Raw genomic sequence first — 25694 nt, forward strand, 5'->3', positions numbered from 1 at the left:
AAGACAATGCAAGAAAATTTGGAGGATTATTTGATTGCTTTTAGGAGTAGTGGAGACACCTTTGTGTTAATCTATTGCCTCCCAAAATTGAAGACTGCATTTTTTAATAATGGAGAAGAGCTGGAGCATTGTTAGTACAGGAGAACCTCTTTAATTCACACTAATGAGAGGGGAGACCCAGGGTGAACTCTTGAGTAAGTACAAATTTTTGTTTTAAAAAACACCATATACTTCATGATGCAGTATCTGTATAGTTAGGACCCAATTCAACTCCCATTAGAACAGTGGTCCCCCAAAGGAGGGTGCGACAGAACATTTAGGGGGCACCAGGGACAGACCAGCCCCTATGGGGGGGAGGGCGCAAGGGAGGGAGCACCATCCAGCCTTACTCTGCCCCCATTGCTGCACTGGTCCTGTCCCCAGCCACAGTTCTGGCTCCAGCCCTGACTGCGGCCTCTTCCAGCCATAGCCCCGGTTCTGCTCCCAACGCCAGGCCCAGCTCGTCTGGACTGTGGCCGATTCTTGTCATGGCCCCCAACCCCGGCTCCCGACTACAGCTCCTGGGGGGAGGGATCACATGACAGAACAAGTTTGGGGACTACTGCATTAGAGTCAATGGACAGACTCCCATTGAAGTAATCAGCAGCTGGATCAAGCCCATATTCTGTCAGCTGTGGGTTTTTCATTTATACTTTATAGGCTAATGTAACTTCTGTAATGACATAACTGGTAGAAAGAGAACCGCAGCATCTGCTATTTAAGGGTCAGTGTCAACTTGAAATCTAGACAAAAGTGTAAAAGTAGTTTGATACTAATTCCTGCATGAATCTTCCCTTAACACTTGCTTTTTACAAATTCTTTTTCTCCCCACTTTTCTGTATGAATGACCCACACAAATGGGAAAAGTTGAAGAATCAAGGCCAGATTCCTCAAGTGATTGCAATAGGAGTTAGGTACCTAAATACTTATCAGGATCTGGGCCCAAGAGACTCAATGGATAAATAAAATGTTGCTGAAAGTGAAACTTTGGAAAAATTCCATTAATTTTACCTCATTCTGACCTGTTCTACTGACAGTGCTTTCAGATGCACAAAATAAACTTTAAAGTACTACGGTCTCTAATCTTTTTGTTAAAGTAATTTGGAGTGTTAACAGTAGCAATAGATTTTTTTTTTTTAATTGCAGGTGAGATTTTTACTTTATTTTATTTGTCCCTTTTTAAATATTATTAGAACTAGGTGAGACCATTTTTGTGTGTGTATGGCAATAAAGCCTGAAGATGAGCAAGGTGTTACTGTAGTCTTTATCTCAGAATGTTAGGAATTGCTCTTAATCCTCTCTATTTTTTTAATTATTGCTAACCCTCAGATGCCTGATCAGGAAAAGGGCCTCATTAGAGGAAAGTCTGGAAGTAGATTCTGGAATTGGAGTCAGATCCTAGTTCTGTCAAACTTCTTGAACCCTAGGCAAGTCACCTAGGCCTATTCTGCAAATATATCTACATGTGCTTAGCTTTAGGATTGGGGCCTTAATGCCTCAGTTCTCCACCTGTAAGGTGCCCCCATTTTACAGAGGTTTGGGGGAGGGGGGGGAATTAATAGTGTGGTTATAGGGGCCTGTTGTATAAACTTAGATGGAAAATAGGACCAAAGGTGTTAACATAATTCAGTCACTGTCCAACATTAAACAGTGTTAAATAAGGTTCAGAGTGTGTTATACAGGGACCTCAGCCTGCTTAGTACCATGGCAAACACACCATTAAAAATCCATTTAATGTTTTATTAAAGATAGGGGAAAAGATTTGAAAGGTTAAATATTAATTAAGGCTTTCATTTTAAGAACTTTCCTTAGTCCCTTTCTCTTCAGCTGAAGAGTTTTTAGAAAGAAAAAAAAACCCCTTATTTGATAGTCTGTTAGATAGTAATAAAGATGTTAACTGTCTTTTTGAGTAAAAGAGAAGAAGTTAATTGAGATGGGCTGGAGGTGTTGCTGCTTTTACAGTCCAATCCTGGTGTGTCTCAAGTGGTGTTTGGGATTTAGCTGGAGCAGGTAGAAGTGGTGATGTCATCTGGATTCCCCCCTCTTTGGCTCAGTCTGTTCAAGACATCTTTCAGGATCCAGCTGACAAAACCCAGGATCACATGAAATGGTGGGGATGGCAGCCATGATGGTAAAGCTCATGCCAGTAGCCTCAGTCTATTCTTTCCTACTTCCCCCCACAAAAATCTTTCTTTTATGGGCCCAAAAAAGGAGTGAGGGATGCAATAGCCCAGTGACTCTCAACCGTTCCAAACTACTACAGTCCCATTTCAGGAGTCCGATTTTGTCTTGAGTACCACCAAGTTTCACCTCACTTAAAAACTACCTGCTTACAAAAATCAGACATAAAAATACCAAAGTGTCACAGCACACTATTACTGACAAATTGCTTACTTTCTCCTTTTTACCATATAATTATAAATTGGAATATAAAAATTGTACTTACATTTCAGTGTATAGTTCAAAGAACAGTAATCATCTGTATGAAATTTTAGTTTGTACTGACTTTGCTAGTGCTTTTTATGTAGACTGTTGTAAAACTAGGCAAATATCCACATGAGATGATGTACCCCCTGGAAGACCTCTGCGTATCCCCAGGGGTATATGTACCCTGCTTGAGAACCACTGCAATAGCCCATCCCCTCATTATTTTATCCACCATTTAGGCCTAATATCTGCCATACCAATTTTAGGCCATTAACTTCTGGCTCCACATCACTTGTTTTTAATAAGCATAATTTTAGCACAATCTGGGAATCATATCAACCTGGCCTTTTTGTTTAGATTAACGTAGTTATTCTTTCTCCCTTTTGTACCTTTTCCCTTCAATATTTGTTGTTATAGGTTACTGTAACATCTTATGAACTTTTACATACATTTTACTGTTGAAGTCACAATTTGGATAAATTTGTAGACTCGATTGTCACAACAGGCCATAAAGGCAGCAGATTCTGCTTGGTACAAACAAGAGACAATATTTGCCCAAAGAGCTTATAATCTCAGTGCTTTTAAGGTATTTTAGAAACAGTTTTAATAGCTGAAAGGGCCATTCTTTTCTGAAATCTTCTTTTCATCCCTTCATAACTCTTATTTTTTTCTATTTGGGCTTCAAGTTTGGCCAAATGACTCAGGGGAAGGGGAATGGTTTTTTAAAAAAAAATTCAGCAAAATTTCTGACTTCTGGCACTAGATGACAAAAACACATTAATTTTTTTTTGCCTTTTGGTTCCCATGGACTAGGTCTTGAAACACTGAGTAAAAATGCCTTTTATAAGTTTGAAAATATTTTGATTCACTAACTCACTGAAAACATGTTGCGTAGCCAGTATTCACTGCAGCAAGTGTGGAGGGATTATTGACTTGCACTCAAAAAGCAATGGATCCAGTTCTCCTCTTGCTTATGTTGTCTACACCTGGTGTAGCTGCACTGTCTTTAGTGAAACTGCTTGGGATTTACCTTGTGTAAGAGAGGAAATTCTGACCCTGCGTATCTAACAAGTCAGTAGTCTTTAGGATTTTAATGGTGGACTGACCTAGTTTTAGAAAACTGGTATAGCATCAAAATTTAAGAAAGGGTTAAATATTTTCAACATGAGGGAGATCTTTTTAAATTAAAACTGGCATGTGGTAGCAGTAGTCTTCTGAGCCTGTTAAATGTGAGTGCTCTTTAAGTGAGGTACAACTTAAGAGATTCTGATCCGTTATGCCAGAGTAAATTCTGTTGCAGTCAATGAACCACTGTACCTGATGTGTAAAGAATTGTATTAAACTGGCCTGTACCATACAGCTAACAAAAACAAGAGTCCCAGTTTATTGACCTCAAGTGAATGTGTATGGTGCCTTTATAGCTCTGTGTATATACAGAAAACCTCAACAAGTACAGTGAAAAAGCTTTTCCTAAAGTGGAGTGGGGCTGAAGAAATTCTGCCTTGAAGAAGGGACAGTTTAATATTTTATGTCATCTGTTATCTTTACTTTTGTGTGTCCTCAAAGGTCCTTAAATGGATACTTTAACTCTAAAGTAACAAGTAAGTAATATTAATAAATTAAAATGTAAAGCTTCTCCATTTAAGAATCAAGCCTGAGTAAACTTTGTTACAAGCAACATATTAGCAGGGTTCATAGTAAGGATTCAAGTTATAAAAGCTGTTTCAGAAATGATTGAGTGAGCATGAAAAACAGATCTTTTTAAACCTTCAGAGCCACTCACCCATGATTCATAAAGTACTTCAAACATGAAATAATGTTGAAAACACTTTCCCACATTATCATTCCTCAGATTATGGGTAAAAAACAGTTGTTTAATGTTATTGTGTAATGTCCTTTTCTCACAGCTGGATGATAGCCTTATGGCTAAAACCTTTTTATGTTTCTGGTGTTTATATCAAATAGTATTGTTTGAGAGAACACACCAATTGTAACAATCAGCCAGCAGCTACAGCAATGAACTTCCATGCAGATTAAAAACCCTATTTACACTCTAATTCTAAAAACAATGGGAATCTTTGGTTGTTGCATTGTATTTCCTACTAATGAAAATCACTTCATTTATTGGATGGTCAGTTTTTAAATCCTACTAATTTAATACCGCAACCATAATGCCATATATCTGGGCCAGATAACTCAAGGAAGACCATGAAACAGGAAAGTTATGAGGTTCCCATTGTAGAGTTCCTCCCAAATAGTTCTTTAAATTTAATATAAAAGCTCTCAACCTTTTACGCTAATTGGCTGAGAAGCAAGACCCAATCATTTGTGATTTTAGACTGGTCCACTCTTCTCTCGCTGGCTTGGTGGAAAGGGGAAGTGGAGGGAGGAATGAAGGGAAGGACAGGATGTGAAGTGATAATATAAAATTCAAACTAACAAGTATTGGTCCCCACTAAATAAATGTAGAGGTGCCACACATGGGAGAAGAAAAAAGTCACAAATGACGTTCCAGCATGTAACAAGATTATTTTTCTTTATTTCAGCATTTAATACTCTATACCAGATTTCACAATCCATCTTTTTTGTTTACATGTACATAAGTCACATCTCTATATTTTCCCTCATAATTCCCCTGCTCACCAAACTACAGTCTCTGTTTTTGATACATTCTAAAGCTGAGGCTTTTGATGATTCACTGAACAGCAAAATATCATGTAGCTGTAATTTAATTCACCTAATTCTTCTTGTTCTCCATAAAGGTCAATTGTTTCGTGAAGGGAGCAGTGTTCTAGAAATATTCATCATTCCACAATGTGGGATGCTATATTTTTGGAATTAATCCAATTTATGAAAAAGTGAATCTTTAAAGCTGTAGGTGCCTTAAAATAGGTCTACTTCCACCTTCAGATGACTTTTGTCTTCCTTTTCTCTACTAAATTCTTCAAGAAAAATTCACCTAATTAAAATGAAGATTAATACCTATAAATCAGTTTTAGTTGCGTTGATTAAACAGAACAGATTAAACAGATGAAGTGGTATGTATATAGTCAGACTATGGACAATATTCTAGAAAATCCAAACCTACCCAACAGGAATTCTAACAATTACAGCAGGAGTCTAGAAGTCAGGACTCCTGGTTTGTCTTCCCTCTCTGCTAGTGCTTGGTTGTGTGAAAGTTACTTAACAATCTGTGTCTACTTGGCTCAAAATTATGCTGGATCTGGCACAGAACCACAACTGTCTCTTTCCTGCTGCTCACATACAGCAAGATAATACAGGCCTATATGTTAGTTCAGCTAGGGCCAGCAGTTATTTAGTACATTGAACTTTCTGTAAGAAAAATCAGTTATTAAAATGGCTTATTTCTGAAGCCCTGACAAATGGCGCAACAGATGAGAGAGGGCAACTTTAAAGCCCATTTTGCCCAGAAGCTAATTGTTAAAGTTGCAAATTCTACACAACATTTTAAATAAATCCACATCTGAGGCAGTAACTGTAGTGCTAAATAATATTAGTTTGAAAAAATGTCAGTATAAGCAGCATTGTAGCTGTTCCAATAATAGTCAAGCCCATTTAGATGAACTATAAAAGACAATACATTTGCTGTACATAAAAGCAAAGAACCACTGTTGTGATTTGCCCTTAACCTAAGGTATGCTTTTGTTATGTTATTTTACAGCTGTACCTTTACATAATAAGTTACATACTACATAATTTAACATTATGCCTTACTTTACCTGCTTTATAGGAGGAGCGCACCAGAGGACCACTAGCTGTGTAATGAAATCCAAGCTCATTTCCCACTTTTTCCCAATGTTTAAATTTTTCAGGAGTAACATATTCTTCAACCTGGATGGGAAAAAAAAAAAGAGTTCTGCTCAGATTGTAATAACTTTGAAATGCATAATTAATGTTAATGAACAGGAATGCCAACTCCCCCTTCAGAAAGGATGTGGCAAGATGAAATTCTTAATTACTTTAGGGCACTGGTTCTCAAACTGGAGGTCATGATCCCTATGTGGTTATATGGGGGTCACGAGCTGTGAGCCCCGACCTTGACAGACACGGGGCTATGAGCTCAGAGCACTGCCTATGGTGGAGCTGTGAGCCCTGGCCAGGTGCGGGGCTTTGGGCCTCCCTGCTTCCTCCTGGCGGAGGAGCATGGGGAGAGAGAGGCGAGCAGTGACACACAGATACTGCTCACCCACCCCCCAACGTTCCCCTGCCAGGGCTCCCTGCATCCAGGTCACTTTCCCCACCTGGGCCGGGTTGTGAGGCAAGCATCAGGAGCTGCTGTTCTCTGCCCTCCTCTTACACAGCCCAGATAGTGACCTGGAGGCAGGGAGCCCTGACATTGCTTCTCACTTCCCCTCCACCCACCCTCTAGGTGTGCGTGGAGGAGCAGCATTCAAGTAGGGAGCGAGCTCTGTGCATGCAGGTCGGTTTCCCCAGGTAGGTGCAGGAGGAGGGTGCAGGGGTTAGGGGTGAAGGGGGAGTGGGGAGCCCATGAGGACCAGGCATGAAGGCAGAGTAGGGAGCCCACTGGGGCCATGGGTGAAGGGGAGTACCCCCAGGGGGGTAGGGCAATGGGCAGTCACACTCAGAGGCTTGCTGGGTGAAAGGGGTCACCAAGACAAAAAATTTGAGAACCACTTCTTTAGGGTTTATACATTTCACAACTTTCATCAATAGGCAGGAATTTCTAGCATGGAGCCCATAACAGTTCCCCACTGAAGAGCAGATTCACTGTTGAGAATAGGCAGGTGGAGAGGAGCAAGAAGGGACACCAAATCTGAGGGGGAATCTTCTTCAAACATCCATAGCTGAGATATGTGAGAAGGTGTGCAGATGGGTTCAAGATTTCCTTCTGACAAGGGAAGGGGTACAATGCTGCTGTCTGGTGCAGGCCATATTCTGCTTCCAGTAAATTCAAGATACCTTTAGATGACGTTTTGTTGGTTGCATGTATTGTCCTAAGGTCAAACAGTCCACGTCTGCATCACGTAATACTATAAAATAAAGGAAAGTGCCTCCTTAGCAGGTGACAGAATCACGATGTATCATCACTGACTAAAAATCATCTTACCTAAAATGCAGTTCTGACTGCAAGTCAGTCCTTAGCTCATTAAATATGGGATTAACTTCTACCCTCCAATACATAGCATCAGAGGGCATGACTGAAGCTCTAAAGAGAAAGTGCAGAATTTAGGTACAATGTCTTAGAACAAGAAGATGAATATTTAGTAAATATAAATATATATATTAAAAACTGATTTCAAACAGGTTTTAGCAAGTGCTTTCACTGTTTTACTGTCTCCTTAAGTGTGAATGTGACTATTGTGTATCTCAGTGGGATTTGACATTTTTCCTGATACTTCATTAGACTAGGCTAATTTTAGCTTGTTGCTATAGTACAATTTACAACAAATTTGGTAATCTCATACTTTCCACTGGGCAGCTACTCTGCCCACACTAAACCATGAAGATGCAGCTTTCTATCTGATTTTTAAAAAATCTTATTATATTTAAGACATTCTGATTTTTTTTAAAAGTGATTTACTTTACTTCTCCCTAGCTTGGTCCATCATGCCTCCAGTATATCATACCAATACGCCTTCCTAAAAACTCACTTCTTGCATGAGGTCTAGAAACCTGATTCCTCTCCTCAGAGGTATTAAAATGAATTTTTTTTAAAGTAATTAAGACCTGTGCTAAGTGTCACCACCAAACATTTACTTCTTGTTGTATTCAATCCCCTATCACTTGTCTACATATTATCTATTTAGACTGTCAGCTTTTGAAGCTTGAATCATATCTTTTTATTTATTTGTAAAGTACCTATCACACACTTTTCACTCCATTAATAACACCCCGTAATTAAATGTAGGGATGAGAATCTCTTCTAGCATACTGCAGTTTACCTTTAATGTCCACATTTCTCAATGTTTGAGCTTTCATGTTCTAGCTACATTCATTATTTACTTTCTTTTGGGTAAAAATGATGATGATGATGGTTAGCATATCTAGGTCAGACTCTTAATTTGACATAGTCTGCAACACCAAATACACATAAAAAGAAAATGCTTCAGCTTACTCCATGGTTACAAGCGCGTTGATGCTAAAATTATGCATACAAATTCTAATGAAAAAAACATAAATCTAAGGGGAATTGCCAAAATCTTTCGCCAGCTCCACACACTTAGTGGGATATGCTAGTTTTGATGCCTCAGGAAGCACATATGCCTTCCTTGTTAAGATATCAATACACAGTGGAACTAATTTATAGTGAACTTGGATTCAGTGGAACTCTATTCCTAAGGACAAATCCAGCCTCCTCTTACTCAGCTGCTGAAAGATGCTGTTTACTGCAACTAACATGGTTCTTCTGAGCCAAGGGAAGGCTAAGCAATCAGGTTCTTTATGGATCCTCCTCCCCTCTCCTTCTCAATGTCTAGTCTAGCTATTGGGGTGGGTGCTAGATTTGCCCCCTAGTAAAGTAGAATGAAAAACATGAATTGTTTCAGTCTGAACATTGCAATTACAGGTAGTGTGAACATCTGCTTAAAGTGATTCTGTGAAGAAACCACTTCACTTCTGGTAAATTCACATGTCATCTAAATCCTGCAAATGAGAGGGAGGAGGAGCAAGATCAGAGCAACTGGATGGGTATACGGGGGTGGTTTGCACATCAAGGAGATGGGTTAGACCTTGGCTCCAAATATGCTGACACAAAGGTGTCTTAGGGGCACGAAACACTGAATCTAAACTTTTATTCTGCCAGGAAACTCCACAGAAGAGTTGTGGATGGACAAGGAACTAGAACTTAAGTGCATAGGCTGGAAGAGTGGTTATTCACGGATTGCATTGCAAGCCTGCAGCCTGCCCCTGGATTGGAGATGGGGGGAATTATATGGGATTCATTAATTTCATCCTATACAGGGTACTACTTACATTATAAGAACCTTTATTTTTTTTCTAAAATAGCGGTAAGTGCAAAGGTTCATATAAGGAGGTACTGCAGCTAAGGGAAGAACAATTAAAATCTGTGCATCAAAATCAAAAGAGAATAATTCTGCAAACAAGAAAAAATCATTTATGCTACTTATAAAACAAAAGTATAGTGAAATAAATAAAATGTCGATCACATGTACATATCTGAGATCCTGAAATGATTATGAACATTAAATCAATATGAAGACCGATCCAGCTCCACTATGAACAACAGTTGTTGCAGAGTTAAATGAACAAAACCTTTTTGCATAAAAAAGATTAGAAAACAATTTTTCCCAACAGACCAACTTATAAGCATGTGTGTCCATTTTAGTTAGGATGAAATGCCCGAGCTTGCATTTATGTTTCAACATGGTAAAGCTTATACATATACTTAAGTTATGATACTTACATTTCATTGTTGAATATACTTGTTCATCTGTCTCGCCTAACCCCAGCATAATAGAGGTTTTAGAAATTACATCAGGTTGGACCTTCTTAGCATGCTTCAAAACTCGTAAGGATTGCTCAAAATTGGCCCGAGGATCACGTACTTTCCTTTACAAATATTCATATTGTTTTGATCATAGGAAGAAAACATAGCGATGTATGAGATAAGGGACACTGGAACAATCATAGGTGCAAAAAAACCTGAAGGGGTCGGTGATTTTAGCAACTTTCTACAATATTTGTCAATTTTTGCAAAACCAAAGCTTTCACTTTAAAAATATGTTTCCATTACTTTCTCTTGTGACTGACGCAAACAAAGCTAAACTTTGTAGAAAATTGTCTCCAGTCAAGCTCCAGGGGCCAGATTCTCAACCCCAGTTCCATCCCCCAGCAATGCAATGGGAATATAATTGGGTCACAGCTGACCAGTTCAGAATTTGCCTAATGGAACTGGTGTAAAGCTGGCAGAGCTAGCTCTAATGCCATTTCCCATCCTGCCTCACCCCCATCTCCACTGTAGGGTAAGTGTAAGGAAAGGGAAGTGGCATAATAGGGCCCAGTGGCCTAAGGAGGGGGCAGAGGAGAAAATTCTCAACGGGCATATGATCCCTAGGGCTGGGACAGCCTGAGAATCAGGGAGCTATAACTGGCTTTTTGACGGTGGCCCTCCCTGTGCTCGCCCTCTCCTGTGCTGAGTATATCTTGGTACATAAGGGAATTTGACCCAAGGAAGAACAAAGGTGCTGTAGATACTACAGTGGCAAGGCTCATATAAGTATCTACTTAGGCCCCAGTGTTGCAAGCTGTTCTATACAGAACCCCAGTGTCCCTCTTTAGATTGTAAAGTCTCTGGGGAAGGACAGTCTTTTATCAAGTGTTTGTATGGGTTCTAGCACAGTGAAGCCCTGATATTAGTCAGGGCCTTCAGGTTCTACCATAATCCAAAAATATCAATAATAATAAACAGGAAATTGTGTTTTGCTTGTGTTGGGGAACAGCCCTGACAAAGTTGTATCTGAAGTCCACATGAGAATTTAGTTGAAGTCATTTAAGAATAGTCTATGCTGGGAAGGAAACTGTGTTACCTAAACCAGTTTTAAGCATATATTAAAATTGGTTTGTGGATCTGGCCTAACATATTTGTTTAGACAGTTTAGCTAGAGACTTCAGAGTGGGAGTGGGATAATGTCACTCTGAATTTCCAAGTTATTAGGAAAAGAGGCCAGTGGTGGGAGTATGGACAGTTGTACTTGGAGACCCTCCTGGGTGAGAGAAAAATATTGATCATTCAAAGAAAAGCAGTTGTCTGAATCCATTTTTTAAGGTCTATAAAACTTTTAATCTGCTACAAGAGTAGGTAGCCCTTTGCTGGTAGAAATCATGTACAACACATGTGGCTATCAAGGGAAGAAAGCAGAGGATTCTGGAAGTTTCACTGGGAAGTGTAACATAACTTTACTATAAGGACAACAGGACTTGGCTCCTACTGATCGTACTGAGACATAATGATGATGGAGAAATGCTGTGGGCTGTTTGCCAAATATACAAAGTGTGATAAACTACATCATCATTTTGAAAACATAATTCCATAGTCATGTAGGACCTGAAGCAGAGCGTAGGCCATTGCATCTGGAAAGCTACCATCACATTGTCTCATCTTTACATATTTTTGAAAAGTTTCATAATGGACTCTACATAGCCTTGGAAACATAGCTAATATTTATTATAATGTTATCTGAGATTTGTACTTGCCACTGATACAGAGTATATGGACCTAAAACAAACAAGCCAAATTACAGTTCACTACTTAATTACTTTTAAGCAGTCTCTTCACTGACTTACATGACTCTCTGTGACACACTATACCCCAAAGCCATACACTGTAAACCCCATATTTATCATTTCTGTATGGTTGTAATAGTTCATACTGAGCATGCCATATAAGATACAAATGAAAGGTCATAATCTGCTAAAAGCCATTATGCTGTCCAAATATGTTTATTGTCAGTGTGTATCAAGTTATAAGACTTCTGCCGTGTAGCTGTTAGAAATTATGCTGCAAGTTTAAGAACCTTTTCTACAGGGGCGGTGGTCCCCGCCCAGGAGGGTGTTAAAAGACTATTATCCTGCAAGAGAGATGTAACTGTAATCAGAGGAGCTACAATTCAATGACTGTTGGGCAAGCACTATGAGAGGGAGGGAGTATTGGGCAACCGAACCTTGTGACTAAGCAGAGCCCACCTGGAATTGCCTGGACTAATGTCTGCTGAGCATGTGGTCAGAAGATATAAAATAAGGAACTGTGTGGCTGCAGGCTTGGTCTTGGTCTTTTCTCCTCCCCCACCTACGCTAGAAGCAACAGAAATGCTGGAAGACAAAGACACTAGACCCAGACATGAGAGAGAAGCCTGTGTACTGAGAACTGTAACATTCAGTCGGGTGAGAAAAACTACTTAATCTAGATACTACCTAGTGTTAAAAGTTCAAGATTTAGATTGCGTATTTACCTTTGTTTGCTTTGGTACCCATCTCTGATCTTATTCCTACCACTTAAACCCTCTTAAAATCCATCTTTCTGTAATTAATAAATCTGTTTTATATTTTATCTTAAAACAGTGTGTTTCATCTGAAGTGTCTGGAAAATCTCAGCTCAGTTAACAAAGGCTGGTGCATGTCTTCTCCACACTGAAGGAGGGGCAAACTGGGTAATAAACTTATCCTGGTCAGGCTTCTGACTAGGGCAGGACAGGGCAACTTCAGGGTGCAAGGCAGGGAGCTGGAGTGAACTGGCTGGTGCCTTCATGGGATTCTTGAGTGGCTTCATGATCATTCATGCAATCTAGCTGGGTGTGTGGCTTCACATGATGTTGGGCTGAGTGATAACAGCACCTAGAGGGGTTTGCTGCTTGTCACTAGCAAAGCATTGTGGGGGACATCCCAGGCTGGAGAGTCAAGGGGACACAGTGGTATCCCAGTCCCATGTTGCACCCCAGGGAAACCCATCACACTCTCTCCCTACTTTGTAATCTTTGACAGCTTTAGCAAAATTCCAGAAAATTGACTTGCCACACTAGATATTTCAAGTGCTCACTGCACTGTTTCAGACTCTGACCCTGCAATGGGGTCTGTTAGCACAAATGTCAGTGGGACTCTGCACAGGCATCTGTACTAGCAGAGTCCATTACAGGGTTGGGGGTTAAAACAGACAATGCTCTCATGCCCTGCAAAATAAGTACAAAATGTACTAAATAATACAAGAACCCAAACAGAAGAGAACATATTCTTTGAATTCAGGGCAACCAAAATAATGAATTATTATGCAACCAGTAATGTTTGAATACATGGTAAAAATGTATAGGTATTGGCTTACCAAGAACATTTTCTTTCCTTCCAAAAAGAACTTCAATGTGCACATGAAAATGAAAAGAACTATTTTTGTTTTAATGTAATATCATGTATCTTTCTTGTATACTATCTTTTTTACAAAACAGATCTAGCCTGTGCTCTGTTAAAATCAGTATTTTTCCCGTCTTGTTTCTTTTATAAGACAAGCTTCTCATCTGAAAATTTACTTCAGAATTCATAGTAGATAGAACTTTATTGTCTATTTTTTAATTTTTAACTTTAGAAGCTATTTGATTATAAGGTACTGAGGATTCTTACTATTTAGTGTAGCACTGTAGATACTAACAGTGAATGGAGTTAAAGGGTCATGTAGCTACTAAGGTTTAATCTTGGTTGATCTAAATATTGCTTTCATAAGAACATTACAAAATACCCTCCAATTGTCTACATCCTACTATTTCTTTATATACACAGATCATCTTTAATCACCTCTGTAACTCTGGAACAGTTTCCACATTATGGGCGTATACATCTAGTCCTGACAAAGCAACTTTCTCCACAGCTTTAAGTTCCCCTCGAAAATCAGGGGTTAAACATTCCACTAAAATTTTTGAATTCCTGAAAAACAAAGATTGAAAATGAACATGCATGTAATATTTCTATTATTGGTGCTCAAATCGAATATTCAATAATATGATACTAAAATATCAGACTATTTAAAAAGGTTTACTTTTAAGAAATCAAAATTCAGTATTTTTAAAACAAGTATAACGCTAAATCAGCAATGATATTTAAATTTACAAAGTAAAGTTAAGTCATGGTAAACATCTAAAACAGTAGAGCCCTGAAAATACATGAGTTAGTTTTTACTCAAAACATAGTACAGGTGGAATTCCTGCTTTGACTAGTACAATAAATAAAATGAATGTCACATAAATTGAACCCAACATCAGAGCCATGTCTATGGTCTACTAAGCCACCAGACTTACTCAAATTTAGTGCAGGTTACATGGGAATTCCATTTTTTTCAGCTTTGCTCCATACTGCACTTAACAAGATTTTTAATAGCATTTGAGTATCTGAACTTCTGAATGACAGAGGGAACATCTGGCTTAATGGACTGTAAATATTTTGCATTGCTATTCAGGAATCTAAGCCAGTTCCCCAGTAGCTGGAATTTGGCTTCCCAAGCTGGACAGGGAAGTACATTGCATCACTATACAGAAACCCTTCCAGGTGATCAAGGAAGTACTGGTGATAGACTGAAGTGAGTCCCCTCATTACAGGGTAAGCATTAGGCAAATGCCCAAGTCAGGCTGCAGGAATTAAACCTACTACCTTCTAACAAAGATGCAAGTATGCTACCAAATGACATGCTGGCAAGGTATAAATAGGAAAAGATAAAGGTGGAATCGGGAACACAGAAAACACCTCCTTAGAAAAAATGGCAAAGGTTGGAGGTCAGAGCTGAAAAATAAATCAGATTCTCTTTGGAAGCCAGTTACAATGGTTTTATCTTTTCCAAACTCATTATTATTGTGCTAGAACCCTCCCATAAAATATAAACACACACAAAAAATGAGTAGATGTTTCCCACTGCTCTAGATGTGTGGTCCAAAGAAACAGTTTAGTGCTTAATTTTAAGAGGCGTCTGAGATAAACTGAAATTCAGCAGGAGAACATTCCTACCTATTTATTTGCAAGTGAGGATGAAAAAACAAAAAGACTGGACATATAAGATCTTTGGGGTAGGGACTGACATTTATTACATGTTTGTACAGCTAATAACACAATGGAACCCACTCTACTTTTGGACATTAGGCACTACCACAATATAAATGCTGAATAATAATTAATAGCAATAAATTAATAACATACCTTTCCTTCAAGTGTGACACAGTTTTTGCAAAGTGTTCTGCTCCACCATCAGGCATATCTAGAAACAATTAAACTCTTTGGTATTTTTACATACAAGAAAAGTATTTACTTTTGTGTAATTCTTTGTGACTTTGATGTTAAGAATCTAATCAAACCACAAAAATGTAAAGCAATTTTGAGTTAATGCTGAATCTCCATCCTTAACTTACTACTAATACCGAAGTCATACAATATGCTACCATACTCTTGCTACACCCAGGCTAAGTATAGTTAGTTAGGATAGAGTTTAAATCTTCACTCTAAATTTCCTTGCTTACATAAATTTAGACTAGGGATGTAAAAGGTTAACCGTTTAACCGGTAATCAACTGTTTAAATATTTTAAATATAAATATTTTAAACAGTTCATTACTGTTTAAACTGGGGGAGGAAGGGAGTGGCAGCTGGGCTGGCTCTCTGCCAGTGAGAGCAACTGGGCAGCTCGTTGGCAGGGAAGCGTGAAGCCCAGCACAAGGTAGTCACAGATAAGTTGGATCCCCGCCAATGAGAGTAGCTGGGCAGCTCTTGCTGGCGGGGAAGCGCCCAGTGAGGAGGGGTGGGAGGCGGGGAGTCCAATGCCAGGGGGTAGCCACAGCTGGGCTCTGCATCCCGAGAGGGGGGGAGAGGCGCAGAGCCCAGTGGAGGGGGGTAGCCGCAGCTGGGCTCAGCTCAGCTTCCCACAAGTGAAAGCTGCCCAGCTACCATGGCGGGGTAGAGCCGCTGCTAGGCAGCTCTCACTTGGCAGTGAGGAGCTGAGCCAAGCATGGCTTCCCCCCTCCAGCATTTAATCATTTAAATGTTCTAGTTTTAGAACGTTTAAACAGATTTTTAATTAAATGAATTTTTACATCCTTAGTTTAGACCCTTTATATAAACTTAGACCCTTTAACCTTAGCACACATCTGTACGATTTGATTTCTTTTTCTCCCACAGAGGTACTTTAAGAAAAGAGAAATTTATACAATAAGTTGTTACTGCTCTTTTATTCATAGCCACTGTTGGAAGTTATTGGTCTGTACAAGACACTCTTTTTCTGATACAGTCCTTCCACCAAGATAGCAACATCACAAAAGAACCATTACAACCCAAGTAGAAAGGTAGTGATACTTTTTTAGAAATTAGGCTTTACTCAACTAGATTGAATCAGTTCCATAAGGAACCAACATTTAACAAATTACATAATTATACATCTTCTAGATGTATTTTGGCTGCATAGGTAGTAGGAGAGTAAGGATCACTCAGGAAGAGCATTTTGTAATCTCTGAAGTTTCTGTGTCCTTTCATCAATCAGACAGAAGTTTAAACCATATTCTCTAATAACCCAAATTGACAGAGGACTCTAAAACTTCTGCATAGTATGTATGGGAGCATAAGTTGGAAGACACTACTGACAACATACTAACCATCTCTGTCCACAGACGTCAATACAACATAATCCAAGCCCCATTCGGCTATAGCTTTTGCTGTATTGTAGGGTTCATTAATATCCAATGGAGGTGGATTTTTTGCTGTCTTCACTGAACAAAATCTGCAGCCTCTTGTACATGTGTCACCCATCAACTGAAGTAAGAAAAAATTATGTTAACTTTGTATTTTAAATTTTGTATTGTTCAAACAAGCAACTACTGAATGTGCTACTTCAAAGAATCTCTTGTCACTTAAAAACCAGAGAACAGAGAGATTTGTTGTGCACTTTAGCATAATATACCTGCGTGACTATGCTGGAGATTTTTGTATACCCAATTTTACTACCAACAGAATATATTTCCTATTATAAGAAGTGGTTACTGACTTACCATGATAGTTGCTGTAGCAGTAGCATACTCACCCCCTCCCCAGCACTCTCCAATGTTGGGACAACGTGCTTCCTCACACACCTATAATTAAAATGACATTAATAACAATAAATTGCATTTCTATAGCACCAAAGGAATCTGGCCTCTCTTCTGAGACAGATACTGAGATTATAATGAGGAAACTAAATCACAGATAGGTTAAGTGAGTTGCCCACTCAGTGGCAGAGCTGGGAAGAAAACATAAGTCACATGACACCCATCTTGTGTCTTACCCACAACACCATTCTTCCTCTTGTGTAATTCAGAGAATGGTGTTGTGTAATTCAGAGGAAAAATGGCGAAAACTGCTCATCAAAATAACTGTCAGAATTGCAAATTCTAAACTACATTAATTATGCACATTTTAGATGTAATAAAAAAGTTAATAAAATATTCACAAGACCTGCAATACATTAAAGAACAATATTTTCCTGAAAAAAAAAAATTTTATACTTGTCTTATATCTTCTGTCTCTTTCCATCAGTGGGGAATCATATTTAATAGAGAACATAAACATTTCTTGAATTTCTTTTCATGTGAATTATTTATATACATGTGAGGCTCTTCACCCCTGTGTTCACCTTTATAGGGTAATTGTGTACTATTTAATGCAAAGTACATCATGTAAGATGTTTTTGGAATGCTCATGACATACTGAGCATTCTTGTAGTAATTTGTTTTGTTGCAAAGTCATGTGTATAGTTATGAGGCTCCACTATGTAATATTCCCACAAATGTCTCCTCATGGCTTGAAACAGATCCAGGCAAAACACTCCAGGAGCAGAGAGGCAGTTCGCACCTCATTAAGGCGTATATAGAACAAACCCTGCTCAGCATTCCAGGAACAAAGGACTGGTCTAGGCATCAACAAAGGAGCCAGGATGAGATAGTGCTCAGATTCAGGACATGGATGAAACCATACAAGGACATTGTTTGTCACATGACCCTGAAGGAGGGGTACAAAGCCACAGAAGGGAGAATGAACATTTAAAAGGCGTGACATTTGCCATGCTCTCTCTCTTCCAACTCCATCTAGAAACACCACCAAGCAACCGAAGTGCTGACCAAAAGGGAGAGCCTGGCTGAAGGGGAACCAGCCAGCCTGTGGTGAGAAACATCTACATTTGTAAGGTTGCTGAAAGTGTTAAGCTCAGTTTAGAATGTGTTTTCCTTTGGTTTCTTCTTGATGAAATCTGACTTACCTTTTGATTTATAATCACTTAAAATCCTTCTGTAGTTAATACATTTGTTTGTTTTATCTAAAGCAGTGCATTTGATTTGAAGTGTGTGGGAGACTTAACTGGGAATAACAAGTCTGATGCATATCAATTTCTTTGTTAAATTGACAAACTGATATGAGCTTGTACTGTTCAGTGGGCATCACTGAACATTGTAAGACAGAAGTTCCTAGGGCTGCATCTGGGATTGGGGGTAGTGGTTGGGGTCATTCTTTTGCATAATCCAAAACCAGAAGCACTGACTCACTCAGTTCAGAGCAGCTTGCTTGCTGGTGACTATGCGTGGACACCCCAGGAGTCCCATAGCAGAGCAGGGTAAAACGGGCTCCAAGAGTGAGGGATTATGATGACACAGCAATACACCAGTCCAGATTGCACAAGGGGAATGTCACAACACAGTCCCAAAAATTATACAAATGTTTCCACTTAAATTAAACACTCTGACTTCCTAGAGGACTTGAGAAACCTGACACCATATTTAAAATCATTGCAGAGAAAATGTCATATTTTCTACTGTTTGTTCTTCATGGGTAAAATTCACCCCTATGCAAAATCAGAGGACAAGGCCTATGCATCATATGTTCCCACTTAAACCACAAAGGCGTAAGTGATGCCTAGGCTCTCTACTGCTCTTCTGCAAAGGGGAGAATGTCACACCAGGAAAACAACATTTTCTTCCTAGAAGAAAACTTGTCAGGCATTAGACTTACTGTATGAAGATTTAAACTTCGCAGTGTATTCTTCAGTTTATTATAGTTCTTTCCTATGGGAATCTCCGTTTTTAGCCATGGAGGAAGTCGCAGCCTGAATAATATCAAGCAAATATAAGAATTAATGAATTACTTACATGTAATTGCTTAACTTTATAGATCTACTTTTCTTTGTTACAGCCTTTGAGTATGAAAGATTCCTTGAAGTTGGTCACAACTCATAAATGAGCATTAATATATTTTAAAAAAGTACTGTACTTCTCATTTCTAGCCTCATTTATTAACCAAGCTAAGATGGAAGCACTCTGGAATTATAGGTTTTAAAATCATTAACCCTACTGCTGAGATTTAACATTAATACCACACTACATATGGCAGTTCAGACATCTGCAATATAATTACATAGCTTCCTCAAGCTCCTTGCAAATTTTGAAGGGGTGGCTCATTTTTTTCCCCACAACTTTTGAGTTTAATCTTCATGGTTACTGTTCATGGCACAAGCACTGAAGGGAGAAGATACTCCAATGTACTCAAGATCTGTTGGTGGCTATTTCACCAGAGTAATCCTAGCTACTACTGTTCATCTAGAACAGTGATACTCAGACCTCAGTGATTCAGGAGCCAAATTAGCTATCAGTATTACCCAAAAGAGCCACAGTAGCATGAATTCATTGTTTCATTTACTATAGTACTATATATTCAACAGCTCTTCATGAGCAAGGAAACACATAATCATAATAAAAACATCCTATTTGATTAATAACTTAAATTGATTAATAATTAAGTCACACAGTGTTTTAATATCATGTGCCGCAAAGAGCCACAAGAGACACATTAAAGAGTCACTTGTGGCTCATGAGCCTTGGTCTGAGTATCACTAATTTAGAATATTATTTAAAGTGCATTTTTCAAAGTACACAATCATTACAGTATAGATAGCTAAACAATTTTGGTCAGTGTCACAGAATGGGACAAATTTTGCCCTTTTGTTACACTGGTGTAACTTCACTGGCTTTAATGGAGTTTCATGGGTGTAAACAAAAGTGTACTTTGCCTACACAATTTTTTTTTTTACAGGATTAAGGCCCAAGGTTTGATTGCAGAATCTTTATTGTTGGAGATGCATAAGGCAGAAAGAACCCAGTTTGTCTTTAAGATTTCAAACTGAGTTTGCGTGGCTAGAAGTTAGAAAAAAGTCATCTTCTTAACTTGTAAACTAGGCAGATTTGGTCTGAAAATAATTTAAACACCAAATATAGAGTTCCACAATGTCATTTTACAGTCACTTTTCAGATTAGAACCATATTGTATAGATTAACACCGACTGTCATAATAATAAATGGGGTTGTATATAAGATGGATGCCTGTTATCCCAGCATTTATTATTTAGTGTACTAAAGCAATTAGCAGCTAACACTGGACAAGTTCCAACACAATTTCTACAGGTACTATATTAAAGTAGGGTGAAACATATACAAGGCAGATTATATTATTTTTGGATGAGACTTTCAGATGTTACCACTGGCTGTACACAGAGTGGAGCTGAGCACTACCAACTTGTAGGCTCATTATTTGTTAATAAACCACTTACAACTGCTGTGCAACCTGTCTGTACCATGAATACATTCAAGACTAGATTAAAAAAAAATCAAACTCACCATAAACATAAGTGATTTATTTAGATCTGTGAATCTCCAGTAACACTTTATGAAACAAGTAAGTGACTTTTCCCAGCTATAATTAAAACAGAGCTGTGTAAATGGAACCATTCACTACTGTTTTTTTGGCCAAAAACACTGAAAATGAAAATATATTGCCAAGGGTGTTTTAGGTATTGGAATTATTTACTTGTATTCATAACAGTTAATCTTATTAACTGTGCTAAAAATACGATTAACTATCTCATCTACACATGTTGTGCTTAAAGAGTTCCTATGGGAAACAAATACTTTCCCCTCTTCAAATGACTGTTCCTTCCAAAATGAAGCGTAAAATAAAAACATTCCAGTATTACACAAATTGACACTCCCTTACCCCCCAAAAAAGAGATATGCAGGTATTTGTATACAGTAAAGTACACTGAGTATCAAGTACTAAACAAAGCATGATACTATATAAGAGTAAAGTGTAATTACTTAAAGCTAAGTTACCTCTCTCCCTTCTGGCGCGTTAAATTGCCTTTATACTCAGCCCACATGCTCTTGTCAGAAAAATCCCCAGATACAAAGTCTTGCAAATCAGGTCCATTTTGCAGAAACTCCTTCCTTTCATCTGGCAAAGAACTTGATGCTCTGTACTGGTTACACACGTGGCTTCCAAATACCTAAATGGAGTAGAACTGTATTACCTATTTAATCATAACTGTGCTATAATATATATTGGATAACTGCTGATATGTATGTTGGGAGCTGACAGGGCTTATTTTAGCTTTAAAGAGAGGCCAAAAAGTGAACAATTTACAGGCCTCACCTAAGTAAATAACAGTTCATGATAGGCAAGCACTGGAGAAAGAGCAAGATGCTCATCCTAAAGTTTAGGAAAATAATTATTACTGCCTAATTATATAGAACTATTGTGAAAGGTTAATTTTTTACCTGCTAATTTAAGGCCAAGTTTCATGCTTGGAAGTTTGTGCTCAACTGTCATTAATTTCAATGGAACCATGAGCATACATCCAATGGTAGAATTTTGGCCTTTGTTTTGAGATACAATAATATACAAATCCAGGCAGAGGCAATATGGACTCCTATCAGCAGATGCAGACTGGAAAATACAATTTTCTGGCATCAGTCCCTAGAAAGGGACAGATGCAGCAAAGCCCCTAAGCTTCAAGAAGTGAAAATCAAAACAAGGGAAGAAGCTGAAATATATTGCCAAGGCTGTTTTGGGTATTAGAATTATTTACTTGTATTCATAACAGTTAATCTTATTAACTGTGCTGAAAATACTTAAATGTGAACAAAATAATGAGCTTAAATTATTGTATAGCTTGTTTTAGCACATACTAGAGCAAAAAGTGTACCGCACATGCAAATATAATCTTCAAAAACTTGTAAGTAGGAGGGAGCGCCAATACCACCACCACAACAGGGCAGGATGGCACTGATATATTCTTAGAAATGGAGTAACTAAAATTTAGGAGCATTCAAATACACCAGCAGTAGCCAGTATTGAAAACGCAGGGTGATTTAAAACAAGACCATAATGAATTACCATATAAAAGATACATCTGCCAAAGAAGGCATTCACAGAGGCCTGCACATCAAGTCTGTAGTGACATGGGAAAGCATGTAGTGTTTTTAAGTTGGTGGCCTTAGAGTTCAAAGAGAAAGAATCTCCCTTTTGGAACTAAAAGTTGGAAACAGCCATTGTTCAGTGAGCAGTGACATCTAAGGGGAGGGGGGAGGGAAAGGGGGGCATATGAGATTCTTAACATGTAGCCAAGCAAGCGTCTAGGTCAGGGTTTCTCACAACAAATTTTAGTAGCCTCAGAGTGTGGCCACCAACTCTTGCTGGTTGCTGCTCTGACAATTTTTCCTAAAATGCTTAATTAACTTTAGGAAAAACAAAAAAATATGCACATACGTATGTCCAAATCAATGTAACTTATTTATGTAGGGTTTGGGGTTTTTTGCAGACTCGATAATAAAAATAATGTACAGTTGTCTCTATTCTTTACTGGACATGAACAGAAACACAAATAGGGTGCTATGCACGTTCTTGTCTTTTTGTTGTTGTTTCTTTTGCTTTTTGGCTGCCTCCCTTTTTTTTGTTTTAAAGACTTGCTAGCTAGTAAGTCTGTTGCTGCGAAAAGTGATATTACCAAACATACGACTATCACTTTTCACAGCAAACTTACTCATCCCTGGCAAGCAGGGGAACAAATTAAGCCCCGGATGAGGAGGTGGGTAGGGAGGCAGTGGGGGCCAGGGGCAATGGAGGGGGATGGATTGGGGACCAGAGGAGGGAGTAGGGGCCAGGGCTGATAGAGTTGGAGGTAAGCCAGGGGCCGGCACCTGCCACTTCATGGCTGGAGCCCAAAGCCTCACGACCGGAGCCTGCTGCCCGCCACCCCAGGGCTGAAGCCCAAAGCCTATGCTCCACAACTCCTGGGAACGTATGGAACTTACACCGGCTGCCTCCTCCTCCGGGGTCTGTGGCTCCAGAGAGGGGCAGGGCCCAACCCCTTCTGGCAGCAATGGAGGAGAGGCTGCTGCTTTGCCCTCCTCCCACCACCCCCAATCACCCCCCCAGGAAGCTGTGGCTGCAAGAAAAGTCCCTGGTGTCCACATGAGGCTATGGCCACATTTGAGAAACGCTGGTCCAGATGATGCACTTGGAATCCCTCAGCCACCTAGCCAGAAAAGTCTTAAAAGCTTTCAAGTCCTTTTGGTGACCCACTGTATAGGACAAAAAGATTGTTTGATCTTCTGTGCTCCTGTGGCCTTTTTGGCGTAATAATCCTTTTGGCTCCAAGGCATGCAGGACAGACAGGATGGAATGCAGAGTTCCATAAAATCTTATCCTCAACATTAATTAATATGGTCAGGATATAAATACTGTCATATTGATTAAAAACTGACTGAAGGACTGCAAACAAAAGGTGAAAATGAGCATGATCAAGTTGTTGGGGATGTTTAGCGAGAAACTACAGGGTTTGTTGTTAGGATCCAGTGTTATTTAATATCATAATCTGGAAGAGGAGATAAATGGCATCAAAAACATTCTCAGAAACAGGGCTCAAACAGAGCTGAGTCAGACACCCAGTGTTGGGTTTTTTTTTTTGTTTGTTGTTTTTTTTTTTGAAGTTGCCATCTTGTCATCCAGAATTTCAATTTCTATTTAAAAAAAAGTCTGTAGCCTTTATGGTTGTGGAGAAAACCCTGAAAACATGCAAAGAGTGTTGTAAAACAATGTAACGATATCTGCCTGAGTCTGCAGGGAACATAAAACAATAGTTCTGAGAGGCATGACCCAACCCATTCATCCCACTGCCCAGTGATGATCAGGCCATTTGTCCACTGATGATAATGTAAATGTCAACATGGTGAACCTTCAGTGTTATCAAAACACATAAGAAAAGCAAAGGCGATTGACAAATCAGTACAATCTATTGTTAGTGGTGTCTCATTCCGGTGACACAAATGAACAGCATTTGGGAGGTACCATCATTTTCCTCTCCCAATCTGTCTCATAAAGCCAAAATGCCTGAAGGAAAAAACAGATCCCAAGGAACACCTAAGTTGTGTCTATACTGTGGAGACTATATGGACATAGCTATGTCAGAGCAGATATATTGGGCATACCTTGTAATGTAGATGCAGACCATGAGGGTTAGAAATATAATTCTAATGAAAGCGCCGATTCAGACATCATTATATAACTCTGCGATCCTTGATCATAGGCATAAGCTTGTTATGCATACAAGGGGCCCAAAAGGGCCAGCATGATCATATTCTGAACACCTGCTGCAAGAAGCATCTCATTCTAACATCTCAAGTGAGCAGAGTTCAGCTGGGGGTACAGCTTGAGAGATTACTGCCTCTACCTCCACTCTTTCCTCCCCACAATTCGAGCCCTGCACAAAAGACACCAAACTGGAAGATCTCACAAACAGGGAAGACACAGAAGAGTAACACAAAGGGACCTATGCAGTGTTGTTGTAGCTGTGTCAGTCTCAGGCTATTAGAGAGACAATGCGGACGAGGTAGTACCTGTTACTGGACCAATCTCTTTGGATCAGAAAGACAGATAAAATATAAATGAGCTTGGAAAAATGCAAACTAAGGGCTAGTCTAGGCTTAACACTTACAGCAGCACAGCTGTTTCCGTACAGCTGTGCCACTGTAAGAGCCTTATGTTGACCAAAGAGAGCTCTCCAGCCGACATAATAAAACCACCTAAACGAGCAGTGGTAACTATGGCGGGGCTCTCCCTCCAACACAGCGTTTATGCCACTCGCGGTGTGTTTTTTCACACCCCTGAGCAACAAAAGTTTTGCCGGCCTAAGGGCTGGTGTCCACAAGACCTATGGGGGGGGGAATGACCCGAAACCCCGCTATGCAATGGGAGAGTGAAGCCTGGCAAGCAGGGAGTGGCCTCAGGGTGACCCGGACAGCAGAGGCGGTGCGACCCGCGGGTCACTAGCCAGGGCAGGGGCTGCTGCCTGCAGCGAACAGGCCAGGATTAGGAAGACGCCCCGGCCCTTCCGGGCGGCGACCGCTCAAAGCACCGCTGCAGCAGCTGCACCCCGCGGCAGGACTCGGCGGTCGGGCGGTCACCGCCCGGCTCTGTCTGTCTGTCCGTCCGTGGCGATGCAGGGGGTCCGGGGCCGAGTTGGCTGGGAGCCGCGGGGCAGAGCCGAGCGCTGGCCGCGGAAGAGCTCCCCGGACTTGTCGCAGCCGATGCACGGAGCCGAGCCGAGCCCGGCGCCGGGGAAAGAGGCCGCCCCGGCCGAGGGGCACGAGGGGAGCCGCCTGGACTCACCCGCCCCTGGGAGCCCAGCACCAGCCGCCTCAGGCTCGTCGTGGTGACGGCTCTGCGGCAGCAGCGGCCTTGCTGGAGTAGAGCCATCGGCGGCGCCGCAGCCACTGCCGGCTGCTCCGCTCTCGGAGTCCCCCACCCACCGACCGGGCCCCGAGGACGAGACGATTCTCGATCGGCCAGCTCGGTACTCAGCTGACTTGCCTGGCTCCATTCCCCCCCTGCTCGGGTCCTAGTGCGCGCTCTCGGCGGTCGATT

At 40.1% G+C, this 25694-nt stretch overlaps 1 protein-coding gene across 1 annotated transcript; it reads right to left on the bottom strand.

The window, feature by feature from the left end:
• Positions 1–4981: 4981 nt before the first annotated feature.
• LIAS (lipoic acid synthetase) lies at positions 4982–25611 on the bottom strand. Its single transcript, XM_067531271.1, has 11 exons — positions 25440–25611; positions 21104–21276; positions 18954–19047; positions 16967–17047; positions 16574–16730; positions 15133–15190; positions 13744–13872; positions 9872–10017; positions 7408–7478; positions 6207–6318; positions 4982–5425 (listed from the first exon to the last, which is right to left on the bottom strand). The coding sequence occupies exons 1-11, from the start codon at positions 25524–25526 to the stop codon at positions 5373–5375; spliced, it is 1161 nt and encodes a 386-aa protein (XP_067387372.1). The 5' UTR covers positions 25527–25611; the 3' UTR covers positions 4982–5372.
• Between the last annotated feature and the right edge of the window lie 83 nt (positions 25612–25694).

This window comes from Emydura macquarii, unplaced genomic scaffold (genome assembly GCF_026122565.2).
Source record: "Emydura macquarii macquarii isolate MOO-44397 ecotype Brisbane River unplaced genomic scaffold, CSIRO-AGI_Emac_v2 contig_3128, whole genome shotgun sequence".
Classification (NCBI taxonomy): Eukaryota; Metazoa; Chordata; order Testudines; family Chelidae; genus Emydura; species Emydura macquarii.

What these genes read in the sequence shown, in the direction of transcription:
- LIAS (XM_067531271.1), bottom strand. Translation starts at nt 25,526, where the DNA reads ATGGCTCTACTCCAGCAAGGCCGCTGCTGCCGCAGAGCCGTCACCACG. An exon ending in CTGCTACAGCAACTATCATG is followed by an intron (nt 16,731 to 16,966) that starts GTAAGTCAGTAA and finishes TTCTTACTTCAG; the next exon opens with TTGATGGGTGACACATGTAC. An exon ending in GACGTCTGTGGACAGAGATG is followed by an intron (nt 15,191 to 16,573) that starts GTTAGTATGTTG and finishes AATTGTTTCTAG; the next exon opens with ATATGCCTGATGGTGGAGCA.